Here is a 15,516-nt window from a genome sequence, read left to right on the forward strand (position 1 = left end):
GAGTTGTACTTTTTCCTTGAATCATCCCTCTTCTAATCAGGGTTTATTTATCTGTTGGTAATGATTTTCTTCTCTCCTATGCAGCTGCTGCTGATTAATGATCTGATTAATTCATAAAAGAATTAGCAGTATTTCTGACCTTTAGCCATCTTTGAATAGGAGCACCTGTTGACTGCAGAATTTATGGGGAGGTGTAGATGAGATTGAGCCAGTAGCTTTGATATAGATACGCTGCTGTCTCAAACACTTTCTTATCAAATTTTATTTATTTATTTATTTATTTTACCTTAGGGCTACATCTTCCTCCCAGCTTTTGGCATTGAAGAGATTCATGGAATTCACAGGAAGCCCTTAAAGTCCTGGTCTCTCTGTGCTGTGATAGGCACTGTGTCTTCCATCCTCATTGTTTGCAGCCTCTGTGGGCCTTGGCTGGATTTGTAGATAATACAGATGGACTCTTTTTCACTTTCTCATCCTTACCCTTCTTCCTCTGCTAATTGTGTTTGTACTAATTGTGTTCCTCTCAAACCCACAGTGCCTCTGGGTTTTGTTCACCAGTGCTTTCTGGACAGTGCCAGTTACTTTTAGAGAAATCTGATCCCAGCTTATCAGATGTAAGTTGATGTGTATTAACTCTCCAAACCCTTCCTCATTAGGGTCCAGATTTTAAAGTAGTTGGCTGGTATTTGCCATCCTTTGTGGTCTGAAGCTGTGGTCCTGTTTGTTTCTCTAATTTGAATTTCTTTGGGGTGAGTTGCACAGCAGAGCAATCATGTTAAAAAACACCTTTGCTTTGCTGTTTTTTGAACTGGAATTCCTCTTTCTAACTCCTGTGAACCTGGCTGAATCTGCAATTCAACAAAGGGCTGTATTTCTTAGCAGTTGTGGTTTCAATACTACTTGGCGACACTGCATTAGTCTCTAGAGGCTATAAAACAATAAATGCACACTCTCACATGCCAGGATTTCCTGGATGATAGTCTTTAAATTGAAAATATTTTCCAGGGGTATGTAAGCAGCCTACACCCTTTTAGAAAGTGAAATGAATAGCAAATGCATTTCTTTATACGCATTAAAACAGTGTTACTGAAGTGCTTTCCCAGCAATCCAATTCTGCTCATTTTAAATGTAATCTCAGTTCTTCCTTCCATTTCCTCTCCCTTGCAAAGAAGATGGGTAGGCTTCAAGACACAAAGATTTTTTTTTTTTTTGATGGAGTCTAATAGCTAGCTCTATGAACCACTTCTGCTCAGAAAGTAAAATGTGTAATAAATGCAACATCCTCAACTACTTTTTCTTTGTGCTCAATTTTAAAACTTTTTTTTTTTATTTTTGGGAGGGGGAGGCGAGGGAACTTGGAGAGATTGGATAACCAAAGAATGAAAAGAAAATGTCGCAAAATGAGATAAAATAGGTTTAATTTAGACTGATGCAGGTGTCCATGTGAATTTCATTTAAATTATAGCTTATTGGATAAAGACTTTCTTTTATAATCTCTGTGCTTTTCTAAGCAGTCAAGCACAGAAAAAGTTTTTTAAAAGTATTCATTTAAAAACCCAACAAAATAAAACAATGAAAAAAAAAAAAAGATACACACAAAGAGTTCCATAAGAACTAACCTAACTAACCTCTCAGATATATACCTAAACCTGGGCCGCTTTTCTTCCATTTTTTCCAGACTCACCATATAGTTATAAAATTTGGCAAAGGAATGGGCTTTGGACTGTGAAAAGGCATCCCTTGCAATCACAGTTAGCCTTGAAGTAGACCAAATGTTGACCCCCCCCCCCTTGTTGGAGGCTTTTTTCTCCCCCCTCTTTTGGGTAGTCTCTCCTGATGGCAATTTCTCCTGCATCCACACTTTCCTCTCCAGTTTAAGAGGCTCTCCCAAGTCTTTCACCAGTCTTATTCTGAGCAATATCCTAATTCGGGCCCCCAAGATAGTGAGACTCAATGCAACCATTCCCCCCATCCCCACAATCAGCCACAGTCATGACTAAAAGTACATGAGAGAGAATTGTCCGTAGCCTTCAATGACAATGTAAGCTCTGGAGCCAGGGGTCTCCTTGTCTAGGACACTTACTGTCTTTCTTCTGGAGCCTGGTGTTCCAGGGGGTCCTGGCCAGCCTCTTCTACCCTGTTAAAGGAACAGATAAACATGTGAAGGCAATTGCCCAGCGCTGACACAGTTCCTGCTTAACATCAGCTTGTACTCGAGGGAGAACAGATGGGTTCGAACCAGCGAGAAAGGTACCTCCCTTTGGAATGTGGCATTAACTTCCAGTGGTCATACATCACATCTCCATGTGGGTGACAAGAACCAGCAGGACAAAACACTGATGACAAGGCTTCACCTGCTCATCACCACTGTCTAACTTGTATCTGGGTACACATCAGAGTATTCAAATCAAGCTACTCCCACCATCAGCACAGTGAAGCTCTCTATGTACCAGGGACGTCTGCGACTGGTTTGTATTTCTTCGTTGGCTCACCTTTGTAGCTTAACATCTTACTGTGAATAAAACTTCATGATACTCACAAGTCTTCCCAAGATGCAAAACTACAGTATAATTTACAAGCCTAGAAAATATAAAAGTAGGCTATTCAAACTATTTTGCAGATTAAAAAATTGAGGTTTACAAAAAGTGGTCCAAAGCCACAAAGTTAGTAAGGAACAGAGCTTTCAAAAAGTAAGTCGTCTCCAAATCAAAAAGTTCTGCCTATCAGACTTCTTCCCTAGCTGAAGTTATCAAGGGAACTTTCTTATCAAGAGGAATGGTGCATGTCTATAATCCTAGCAACCTGGGGGCTAAGGCAGGAGAATCACAAGTTTGAGACCAGCCTTAGCAACATAGCAAGACCCTGCCTCAAAAAAGGGATGTCACTCAGTGGTGAAGTGCCCCAGGCTCAATCCCCAGTACAAAAAAAAAAAAAATGTATCAGGGACATTTTTCAGATAATTATTTAAGAAGAAAATCTTGAAAAACAGGTTATGACAGATCAAACAGTGAGATTTCATGAGATCAATCCCAAGAGATTTGCCTTGGGTGTATGGGCCACATAAATCTACCAGGTCTTGTTTTTTTTTTTTTTTTTTTAATCAAATCTTTAGAGGATGTGCGCTCTGGATTCTGGGAAGGCCTAAAACTCTTTCGCTTGCACGGTTTTATTGCTGTCATTGTTCTCGAAATCAGCTAACCCTACATTTTAAGTTACAGTTAGATGTTTGTATTCATGAATAAAGACCTCAAGGATACAGCTTGGTGAAGCAATCACATCGGATTTAGAAGAGAATGTTCTTCCAATCCCAGGGAAGCTGATGAGCAGGAGTAAAAGACATTACCGTTCCTAACAATGGTTTTCCTGCACCAAGTATATTCAATCTGATTTCAAATTCTTTATCAGGCATTTCATATTCTATTACTTGACCTTGAGTCTCACTGTTGTCCCATAATCATTTTATAAGTTTCCTTTCAAATGCCCACATAATTACTTGTCTTCCACGTTCTCCTTTCAAGCCCTTGGGTCCTTCTATGTAAATGTCAAATCCAGGAATTCCCTGAAAAAAAAAAAGGAGAAAAATGCATAGGTTTTGAATTATTTCTTCTTAAGAATGTAACATGACTCAGGTGGAAGTCAACTCTTATCCTGGGTTCCCCTTCTTGCTACTCCTTCTCATCACGTTTCCTTTTTCTTGTGGTGTAAATTTATACTTGAGAATCGGTAGATTTTGCTCTCCTCTCCCCTGGGGGGAAGGCAAACGCTCCTGATGGGTTCCACCACAATAATGTAAGCAGACTGCTGGATGCTGAAGTCTACACCTTCCACTCATCTCCTTTCTCTTCCTGGATGCCTGGCTGCCCCCCACATACTATTCCCCAGCCCTACTTTTTCGGTTTCCAGGAAATTCTGGAATCTTCGAGTTTTTTTTTTTTTTCAATGTTCATGCAAACATTCAAGTAGGAACTTGAGTAGGCACACATTGTGGGATGTTATCCTTAGCAGGCAAACTGAAGGCTTTCTAACTTGGATTTAAGGACCACAGACAGAGTTCCGTGATGCTGAGACAATCAATTGAGCCAATCAATTCAGTCGATGCTCTTATAAATTGAAAGGGGACAACAATTATCCAGTCCTGCTGAGTGCCAGCTGCCGGGATGTTCAGCTGATAGCATCCCAGATTACCTTCATCAATCAATAAGTAATTTGCCATCACCAACAGGGACATATCATTGCTCCAGATACTTTGTAAATAGTTTTTGTACTTACAGAGCCTGTAGTCTAATAGGGTGAAAATGATGAATCTGGAGTTTATTTTATATAATCGATATAACTAAAATGTACATAAGAAAATATTTCTTTCAGTTACCTACCAAAACCAAAGATTATTTTCTACATTTTAATTTCCCCCTTTAGGTTTAAGTATTTGACTCTTAAATTCTCTAAGCAGATATACCTAAAAGACAAAGGTGGAAAATTGTATTTTAACAAATATAGCAAGTGAGAAAAAGGAAGGCAAAGTTCAGAATTTTGTTCCGCTGGACACATAAGCCCCTTATTGTAGTTCAATTCTACAGGATTTGATTGAAATGATAGAAAAGAATCACACACCAGTATATTTAATAGAACAAACAACCTCAGTTACATATAGATAAATAGTTTGGCTGATGTGAACATGAATAAATTTAGTCTTTTCATGATCTATGCAAATGGACAAAAAAATACCATTTAACAGAAACTTATGATTAAACATGGGCTTCTAAGAATGTTGTCAAATGATTAACATTCTAGACTTACTAGACTCTGTAGATCAGGTAAAAGATTTAGCTCAGTTCCCCCACCCCCAGCATTACTGGAAATTAAAAAAAAAAAAATCTTCCTGTTAAAATGGGAAACTCCAAACAGCCAAATGAGCTTTCCTCTGATCACAAATTCAATCTGCATAAGCTCAAGTTTTCAGGAATGTGTGTCATTTGCATGCATTCCTGTGAATAATCTGATCATATGTTCTATTTATTCTGTCTTGATCTTGTTCTCCTGAATTCTTCCTGAAATAGCAACCCACTAACACCACATGTAAAAAAAGCACAGAGATTGATTCCCAAGTATTTTATATTTTTTGAGGCTATTTTGAATGGGGTAGTTTTCCTGATTTCTCTTTTTCAGTGGATTCATCACTTATGTATTAGTTCTAGAAGTTTTCTGGTGGAATTTTTTTTGGATCTTCTAAATAAAATAGTGATAGTTTGATTCTTCTTTTCCTATCTGTATCCCTTTAATTTCTTTTGTTTGTATGATTGCTCTGGATAGAATGTCAAGGTCTATGTTGAATAGAAGTGGTGAAAGAGGGCATCCAAATACTTGGGAACCAATCTAACAAAAGAGGTGGAAGACCTCTACAATGAAAACTACTGAACACTAAAGAAGGAAATTGAAGAAGACCTTAGAAGATGGAAAGATCTCCCATGCTCTCAGATAGGCATAATTAATATTGTCAAAATGACCATACTACCCAACTGTTATACAAATTTAATGCAATTCCTAGCCAATCCCTAAAAAACAAATGCCAAATGTCTTCTTTGATATAATGAGAGCAACTAAGAACACAGCAGGGAGGAAGAGCAGGAAGAAAAGATTAACATTAAACAGAGACATGAGGTGGGAGGGAAAGCGAGAGAAAAGGGAAATTGCATGGAAATGGAAGGAGACCCTCATTGTTATACAAAATTACATATAAGAGGTTGTGAGGGGAATGGGAAAATAAACAAGGAGAGAAATGAATTACAGTAGATGGGGTAGAGAGAGAAGATGGGAGGGGAGGGGAGGGGGGATAGTAGAGGATAGGAAAGGTAGCAGAATACAACAGTCACTAATAGGGCATTATGTAAAAATGTGGATGTGTAACCGATGTGATTCTGCAATCTGTATTTGGGGTAAAAATGGGAGTCCATAACCCACTTGAATCTAATGTATGAAATATGATATGTCAAGAGCTTTGTAATGTTTTGAACAACCAACAAAAATAAATAAATAAATAAATAAATAAATAAATAAATATAGCTACCCTCCCAAAATAAATAAAAAAATAAAATTCCAATGACATTCTTCATAGAACTACAAAAGAAATCATGAAGTTCATTTGGAAAAATAAGAGACCTAGAATAGCCAAAGCAATCCTTAGCATGAAAAGTGAAGCAGGAGACATCACAATACCAGACCTTAAACTATACTACAGAGCAACAGTAACAAAAACAACATGGTATTATCACTAAAATAGACATGTTGATAATAGTACAGAATAGAAGACACAGAGACCAACCCACATAAAAACAGTTATCTCATACTAGACAAAGACACCAAAAACATACATTGGAGAAAGGATAGCCTCTTCAACAAATGGTGTTGGGAGAACTGGAAATCCATATATAGCAAAATGAAATTAAACCTCTTTCTCTCACCATGCACAAAACTCAACTCAAAATGGATTAAGGACCAAGGAATTAGACCAGAGACCCTGCTCCTAATAGAAGAAAAAGTAGGCCCAAATCTTCATCATGTCAGATTAGGCCCTGACTTCCTTAACAAGACTCCAAAAGTGCAAGGGATAAAATCAAGCATCAATAAATGTGATGGACTCACCTGAAAAGCTTCTTCTCAGCAAAAGAAACAATCCTTGAGGTGAAGAGAGAGCCTACAGTATGGGACCAAATTTTAACCACATGCACATCGATAGAGCACTGATCTCAGGATATATAAAGAACTCAAAAAACTTAATACCAACAAACAAATAACCCAATAAATAAATGGGCTAAGGAACTGAACAGACACTTCTCAAAAGAAGATATACATGCAATCAACAAATATATGAAAAAGTATTCAACATCTTTAGTAAGTAGAGAAATGCCAATCAAAACTACTCTAAGATTTCATCTCACCCCAGTCAGAATGGCACTTATCAAGAATACAAACAACAATAAGTGTTGGCAAGGATGTGGAGGAAAAGGCACACTCATACATTGCTGGTGGGACTGCAAATTTGTGCAGCCAATATGGAAAGCAATATGGAGAATCCTTGGATAACTAGAATGGAACCACCATTTGACCCAGCTATCTCACTCCTCAGTTTATACCCAAAGGACTCAAAAACAGCATACTACAGGGACACAGCCACATCAATGTTTATAGCAGCTCAATTCACAATAGTTACACTGGGGAACCAACCTAGATGCCCTTCAGTAGATCAATGGTTAAAGAAACTGTGGTGTACATACATTATGGAATATTCCTCAGCATTTTAAAAGAGAATAAAATTATGGCATTTGCAGGTAAATGTATGGAGTTGGAATATATTATGCTAAATGAAGTAAGCCAATCCCCAAACTAAAAGCCAAATGTTTTCTCTGATTAATTACATGCTGATCTATAATGAGGGAGGGCATGGGAAGAACAGAGGATCTTTGGATTGGGCAAAGAGGAGGGTGGAGACAGATTATGAGGGTAGGAAAGATGATGAAATGAGATGGACATTATGACCCTAGGTACTTGTATGACTGCACGAATGCTGTGTCTCTACACGGTGTGCAACCAGGGAATTGAAATGTTGTGCACCATTTGTGTACTATGAATTGAAATGCATTTTGCTGTCATGTACAACTAAGTAGAATAACAACAACAAAAAAGCACATAGAGTTGTTTTAAATTTGAGATGCATATTCCAAGTGGGTGGGAAGAATTGTTCTGTTTTGAAAAGCCATCTGAACTTAGTACTATTGACTAACAGCACATCACAGAAGCTCTGATGGGTTGAGTTTACAGTCATTTTGAAGTCAGAGAATGTTTTTTTTAAAAAAAAATAAAGTGAATTATTTTACATTATCCAGTTTCTTTTTAAAACATTATATGAAGGGGAAGGACATTCATACATGCTGGTGGGATTGCAAATTAGTGCAGCCAATATGGAAAGCAGTATGAAGATTCTTTGGAAAACTGGGAATGGAACCACCATTTGACCCAGATATCCTTCTCCTTGGTCTATACCCAAAGGACTTAAAATCAGCATACTACAGGGATACAGCCATATCAATGTTTACAGCAGCACAATTCACAATAGCTGAACTGTGGAACCAACCTAGATGCCCTTCAACAGATGAATTGATTAAAAAATGTGGCATATATACACAATGGAATATTACTCAGCAATAAAAGAAAATAAAATCATGGCACTTTCAGGTAAATGGATGGAGTTAGAGAAGATAATGCTAAGTGAAGTTAGCCAATCCCCAAAAAACAAATCCGAATGTTTTCTCTGATATAAGGAGTAGGGAGAAGGAGCATGGGAGGAATAGACGAACTCTAGATAGGGCAAAGGGGTGGGAGGGGAAGGGAGAGGGCATGTGGTTAAAAATGATGGTGGAATGTGATGGACATTATTATCCAAAGTACATATATGAAGACATGAATTGGTGTGAATATACTTTGTATACAACCAGAGAGATGAAAAATTGTATTCTATATATGTAATAAGAATTGTAATGCATTCTGCTGTCATATATAAATAAAAAATTAAAAACATTATATGATCATACAGTTAAGGAATAAAGGTGTATTAAGAATTGTAATGCAAAAAATAATAATAATAAGAGAGCTCATGTATAATGGCATAATTTGGCATGAACATACTTTATATACAGAGTTAGGAAAAATTGTGCTTTGAATGGATAATTATGATTGTAATGCATTCCACTATTGTCATGTATGTAAGAAATAAAAAAATAATAGACAAAGGGAAATTCTAATCAAAGTCTACAGAAAGTGTGTATCAATACCTCAAATGAATTTCTGATCATTATATATAGATGATTGAATTGTCCATCTGTTTAGACTATTGTTTTTTATTACCCTTATTTGTGGATATTTTCCTGTTCTAAATTAGATACTTTGCAGTTGTGTCTGCAAAACTCTTGGGTCACCAGACCATTATCAGAAGATGTCATTCGGTGAACAATGTTGCCATCAAGTGCAAATTCCTCTGCTTTATAAGTAAACTCATCTTTAAAGTGCACCTAACATTAACATTTGTCAGTATGTATATTTCACCTAATTATTCCTGTGAGCAAGGCATTATATTCTTGAGGAGGACATAGTAAAGAAAAAAATCACATAAAATTCCCAGTTGCCCCCATTCTATCAGCAGTCGATAGTACCAAGTTTTATAAATTGTAGCCATTTTGACGGGTGTGTAGCACACCTCTCATACATTGCTAGTGGGAATGTGAGTCAGGGTGAATGATTTTGAAAACTGATTATAAAGATTCAGACTGAATATAGGCATCTGTGTTGTGATCCAGAAATTCCTCTCCTAATGTAGATATCCAATAGAAAGCGTACAAAAGTGTACCCCAAAAACCTGTACAGTAGCATCTACCGCAACACACTCTATAATAGCAACAACTGGAAACAACCCAAGTATCTTTCAATGATAGAATACACAAATAAATCATATTCTCACAATGGAGCACTATACAAAAAAGGATGAATGTACTAATGTTAGATGCAACATGAAGGAAACTCACAAGCATAAAGTAGAGCAAAAGAAGCCAGAAACAGAAGAGTAGACACCAAGTGATCCTGTTTATATAAAGTTCCAGAACAGGTAAAGGTAATGTATGGGGCTAGGAGAGTCATGATCTAAGAAGGGTGGGTGGTGACTGGAGCAGGCCAAGGGGGCCTTTGGGATGCTGGTATGTTTCCTTTCCTTACCTAAGGAGGTAACTACCCAGGTGTCTTCACATTCATCAAGCCGTGCATTTATAGGTGCGCATTTTTCTGAAGTACGTGACAATTCAGCAGAAAGTTCAGCAGATATTTAAATTTACACCTAAGTCTGAGTCCATTAAGGTTTTAGAGATGTACTTAAGCAGGCAATGAAAGTTCTATAGTACTGATGATGTTCAATGCAGGACACCAACCTGCATTGGTGTGTGTCTGTGTGTGTGTGTGCGGGTCATGCTTTCTCTACTGGATTGTGTCCCTGCGAGAGCAGGCACCTTTTGTTTTTGTCGGGACTGGTGACTGAATTTTGGTCCTTGAGCTATCCTGTAAACAGAAGTGGTGCTTCTTCTGGGAACTCTCGGTGTGAAGATGCCCATGGAGACTGCCCAGTTGCTATGGCGATGCCCTGTTCAAAAGGAGGTTCTAAGCCAGCTACAGGACCACCAGTTTTTGACCTTGAAGTTCAGACACCAGCTTCCCCGGGGGTAGAAAAGTATAGCCGCAAGCTGATAATTATAATTGGGCTGCTCATACCGGTGACCTTGGTTCTGCTTGTTTTGAAGAAATTTTCTCACAATAAGCCTTTTGATGTTAAAACTTATATAATAAACATGCTGAGCTGGCTCGGCGGATCTCTAAACTTAGTGTCAGAAGTTTTGCCAGATTTGCCTTGGATTCCTGGAAATGAGGTTCCTATTCTCAATTGAGAAAGAGTCTTGGAGAATAGAAAGAGAGGGAGAAATGGGCTTGTTTCTGTCCATATTTTCAGGCATTCAAAAGGAAGATAATGGAACACACTGGGATCCCTTCATCTCTCTGCCACACAAGAATATGAAAAAGATCTAGCACTAATATCTGCTTTTAAAATTCTATAATTACGATTGTTGGTGTTTTAAACTCAGGATTGCTATTGCATCATAGAAAGGAAACATCTCTCCTTATCAGAAGGGCCTGTGGGACCAGTCCTAAAACAGTCCACAAGCCCACACAGCACAGGTCTTACCGGATCTCCTCGAAGGCCCTTTGGTCCACGGTCACCAGAAGCGCCTCTCTTTCCTGGGCTTCCCTAAAGTGGATACAAGTCAGAATAAGGACAAGATGAGAAATTTTAATGAAATCAATAAGAATATAAACAAAGAGCTAATCTTCTTCCTGCTGTGAATAATTCACTAGTTTTCTGCTCAGGTTATTTCTAAATTTGAAAAAAAGACCACCCCCCCAAAAAAAAAAAAATTCTGGGACATAAATAACTTAGTAGTGAACTTGATTATTTGTCACAGTGGTGAGCTCTATGTTCCAGATACTTTGTCATCCTTTTAGTTGTTATGAATATTCTATGAGCTAAGTATTACTTATTCTCTCTCTCTCTCTCTTTCTTTGAACTGATAATTTAGCCCAGGGGCACTTTACCATAGCACTCCAAACCCAGCTCTTTCTTTTCTTTCTTTCTTTTTTTTTGAGACAAGGTCTCTCTAAGTTGCAGAGGCTGGCCTTGAACTTGCAATCCTCTTGCCTCAGGCTCCTGAGTCCTTGGGATTAAAGCTGTGTGCCATCACACCAGCTAATTATTATTATTTTTTTTAATTTTATATTTTTTATTAGCTACACATGACATTACAATGATCTTGGCAATTCATACATTTAAATCATTGGGGTATAATTTCTCATTTTTCTAATTGTACAGATTGCAGAATCACACTGGTCATAGAGTCACCTATATACATACAGCAATCATAATGTCTATTCTATTCTGCTGAGCAACTGAGATTCAGAAAGATCATGCAGTTTGCCTGGAGGTGGTTGTATCAGCTAGAAAGTGGATTTCTGACTCAACGGTTCCCACTCATAGACAAAGCAAATGATAGAAGCATGGTTGGTACCGATATTCTAGATGGAAATGGTTGGCATGACCCCATGCGCTTACTGGCCCCACAGACCCTTGTCACCACCCTCATTCTGCTTGTATGTGGGAGCTGCCTCGGTGGCCCCAATACTTCACTCCTGCTCTGAAATGATTGCAGCTGCGGCAGGCAGGATTCCCCTCCCACAGGAGGGAATCAACAGAGTGACTGGAGATGGTCAACAGAAAGAGGAGTGTTGCTGAAAAAGTTCCAAGCGAGGCCCTGAGAGGTCTGGGGTGTTTGCTTCTGCCCTGGCCATGAAAAGCTCATGGCCAACATGGCTGGATGAGCCGTGGCCCAAGGAGCACAGGAAACGCATAGAACAATGCATGTGGACAACCTGCAGTCATAGGAGCCAAGGTCAGCCTCGCCCACCCTAGCTCAGCTGACCCCGTGGACACAGAAGAAATAAGGTTAAATGTTGTGCATGATTGGGGGTCTCATGAGTGGTGGTCACAAATCAATTTGGGACGGTAGCTGACTGATACACCTGGAGTCGCTGTTTTACTCCGTTAATCACGTTTAACTTCAAGGACAGTTTTTGGTTTTCCCTTATTGAATCCCTACCTGGGATCCCTCATCTCCCTTTTCTCCTTTTCTTCCAGGAAGACCACTGTCCCCCTAAAAGACAAAGAAGGAAAAGCTCAAGTTCCCATTTTCTTAATGAGAAATAGCTCAGAAGGGGTCTGTGTGGTGGAAGGAAAAGGCTCTACCTGTTCTCCATTTAACCCATCAATTCCACTTTCCCCAACTTCTCCCTGAAAAGACAGGTGTGATTAGACCACAGTGCATTACATCTACGTGGAAAGAAGTCAGACAGCAAACCCAGACAGTCTAATTTTAAACTTTGCACACAACCCCTTGGTTAGACTGTGCAATATAGAATATTACTTTAAGAAAAACTGTCAAAAAATAATATACAAAGCATACAATAAAAGAAATAAGCAAAATGAGATTGCTAATGCTAGAAAAAGAAGGTCAACAGAAACTTCAGTCGTATGATCTACTGGTCAGCAGTAATGTCAAAAAAAATATTTCCAGATAATAGATAAATGAATGGGCCTGGGCCATACCTCCTGTCCATTTAGTCCTCTGCTTCCCTGAAAATAGAAAAGAAGGGCAGAAGTTAGTTTGCAAAAGGGAACTGCTGAGTGTTGAGAAGACAGCATGACGCCTCATGCGACTCCTACCTTAGGACCTTTGGTGCCGTAGCATCCCTTAGTACCTTGCTCTCCCACTGGTCCAGGGGCTCCTCTTTCTCCCTGAAAAAGAGCACGTATCCAGATGAGCTTCTCCTACCGGAATCTGGGTTCTTTCTTGGACACTCCGCAAGATTTTTGTTGTTGTTGCAAAAAATATGCGTGTGACTGTTCATGGTTTACCATCCAGAATAATCCGTGCTTATTAAAAATAAAGATTGGAAGTAAATCAGAGCTATTCTGATGACAGTCCTTTGCTTTTCTTTGGATCCTACCTTCATGTTGACTGTGTTTGGCTTCTCTCTCTGCAGCTGGTCACCAAATCATATATTTTCAATCTTCTTAACCTATCTATTCATTCTGTGTCAAGCTAAGATAATCAGCTCCTTGTTTTGCACCCACGACTGTTAAGTCTTTTTCTTGTGACGCCTACCTTATCCTCACCATAAACATTGCCTGAGCATGCAATCATTTCTGATCATCTTTCCGATCATCCCCATCATTTTTACTCCTGTGCTTAACTTGGTTCAATCACTGCCAATGGGAGACACCCTCCAAAATGTGTGTAGGGTATTTCAGACTCCCAATAACTTTACCCCCCTCCTGCAGTGTCCTGGGTTCCAGCCATGTTGACCATGTGCCATTTTGAAAAATTGAAAATTTTTGTATGCCTTTGAACATATTGTTCTCTCTGTAGAATGTTCTTCCTCACAAACTTCACCTGGAGAAATTCCTACTCATCTTTCCAACATCTGCCCAAGTCTTCCCCACTTTTTGCAGTTTTTTTCCTTTCAAGCTCCAACTCCCACCAAAGATGTACTAGAGGCTATCTGGTTCTTGTTCTTCGACCCTCCTCTGTGCCTCTTTGTACCTCTAAAATAGTCCTTGTGTATAACAACTGGAGCCATTGTCTCATTTGTCCTACGCATAGTCTGCCAGTTCCCTAAGGTAGGAGCCATATTTTTTCCTTTTATTTTCTCATTTCGAGGGCCTAGCACTATGCCTGGCATATAAGATACTTAATATATACTCAATGAATAAGTGAATGAATGAGTGCATTGGTGAGTGAGTCATTGATAAATATCCATGTAGTGAATGGTAAGATGCTTATAGTTAAGTGAATGGATGTGTGGATGAATGGATAGAAGGAAGAAAGAAAGGAAAAAAAGAAGGAAGGAAGGAAGGATGAGGTCTTTGATAAACAATGTGGTAAGTTGGTTTATCTTGGCAAAATGGACCAGAAAGGGTGAAGAAGCACTGATTTGATTTGCCTAATGAAGAAGATAATTTTGCATTGAGTTCATTGTGCAACCTGGATCAAACAGGAGACAGTAGCTTAACAAACCACAAGAAGCTAAGCACAATGAACATTAGGAAGGACCTGATTTTTGTACATGAATTCTTAGAACCTGACCTTTCTTGCCTTCCTGCGAAGCGTCACAAGACATTTCATACTGTAGATATGTTTTTAAGAATAAAAAAAGCTGAGTAAAAGCCTTGACTTACGGCAATGCCCTCCTCCCCCAAGTAGCCTTCACTGCCCTTAATACCCGAGGGTCCCTGGAAACAAGAAAAGGAAAAGAACATTAGCATTTCATCAACCCCAATCCAGAGGTCACCAAGCAAACTTCTTCAACTGTACAGTTTTACTTCAAGTGGAGTAGTAAGAGTTTGTAAAAATAAATCCACCCTCCCAAACCCGGACTGTATTTACACACACAAAAAGAGATGGGATTGTGCAACATATGAACAGATAAAGAAAACGTGGTATATATATACACAATGGAGTATTACTCAGCCATAAAGAAGAATGACTTTATGACATTTGCTGGTAAATAAACAGATCTGGAGACTATAATGCTAAATAAAATAAGTCAATCCCCCAAAACCAAAGGTCAAATGTTTCTTTGATATCTGGAAGCTCATTCACAATAGGGGTTAGGGATAGATGTTCAGTGGAGTAACACAGGGGAATGAAGGGAAGGGAGAGGGATGGGACAAGGAAAGACAGTGGAATGGAAGCAGAATAAAATAGACACTAGTATTGCTATATGTATATACGTGGCTGTATAACCAATGTGATCCTGCAACCTGTACACTTGGAAAAATGAGAAATTATACCCCATTTGATTCAAATGTATGATATGTCAAGATCATTGTATTGTCATGAGCAACTAATAAAAAAAAAGACAGAAAGACAGACAGTGGAATGAATCTGACCTAACTTTCCTATGCACATACGTGAATATACCACAGTGAATCTCACCGTCATGTCCATCCACAAGAAATCAATTAAAAAAACAAAACTATGGGTAAAAGAAAGTAAGATCTGCAGAGCAGAGAGAACTGGGGAGGTGAGGGGAAATGGAGGTACTGGGGACTGAATTAGAACAAGTTATATTCCATGCTTCTATAATTATGTCAAAATGGATTCTACTCTTATGCATAACTAAAAAGAACCAATAAAAACAAGAAAAAAATATTTTAAGAAGAGATGGAATTCTGAGACAAGTCTCCAGTATTCAAGTGTGGGTGTGCGCACGTGTGCCTATCTTAATATTGTCTGCGACTCTCTAGGATTATATATAGTGCCGGATGTTTCCTTCCAGACATTCAAACAAACATGACTATATTTGCCCTTGACA

At 38.7% G+C, this 15,516-nt stretch overlaps 1 protein-coding gene across 1 annotated transcript in view; it reads right to left on the minus strand.

Annotated features, from left to right (window-relative positions):
- Positions 1-15,516, minus strand: part of Col6a6 (collagen type VI alpha 6 chain) — a 158,021-nt gene that overhangs the window by 58,921 nt on the left and 83,584 nt on the right. The window contains exons 14-21 of the mRNA XM_046431363.2: positions 14,378-14,431; positions 12,863-12,934; positions 12,746-12,772; positions 12,386-12,430; positions 12,240-12,293; positions 10,775-10,837; positions 3,494-3,559; positions 2,084-2,137 (exon numbers count right to left, since the gene is read on the minus strand). Coding sequence (XP_046287319.1) covers positions 2,084-2,137; positions 3,494-3,559; positions 10,775-10,837; positions 12,240-12,293; positions 12,386-12,430; positions 12,746-12,772; positions 12,863-12,934; positions 14,378-14,431 — 435 coding nt within the window. The remainder of the gene's footprint in view (positions 1-2,083; positions 2,138-3,493; positions 3,560-10,774; positions 10,838-12,239; positions 12,294-12,385; positions 12,431-12,745; positions 12,773-12,862; positions 12,935-14,377; positions 14,432-15,516) is intronic.

The sequence above is a fragment of the Marmota monax genome, unplaced genomic scaffold, assembly GCF_021218885.2.
Source record: "Marmota monax isolate L192 unplaced genomic scaffold, Marmota_monax_Labrador192_F-V1.1 WCK01_AAM20220418_F8-fsc00022, whole genome shotgun sequence".
Classification (NCBI taxonomy): domain Eukaryota; kingdom Metazoa; phylum Chordata; class Mammalia; order Rodentia; family Sciuridae; genus Marmota; species Marmota monax.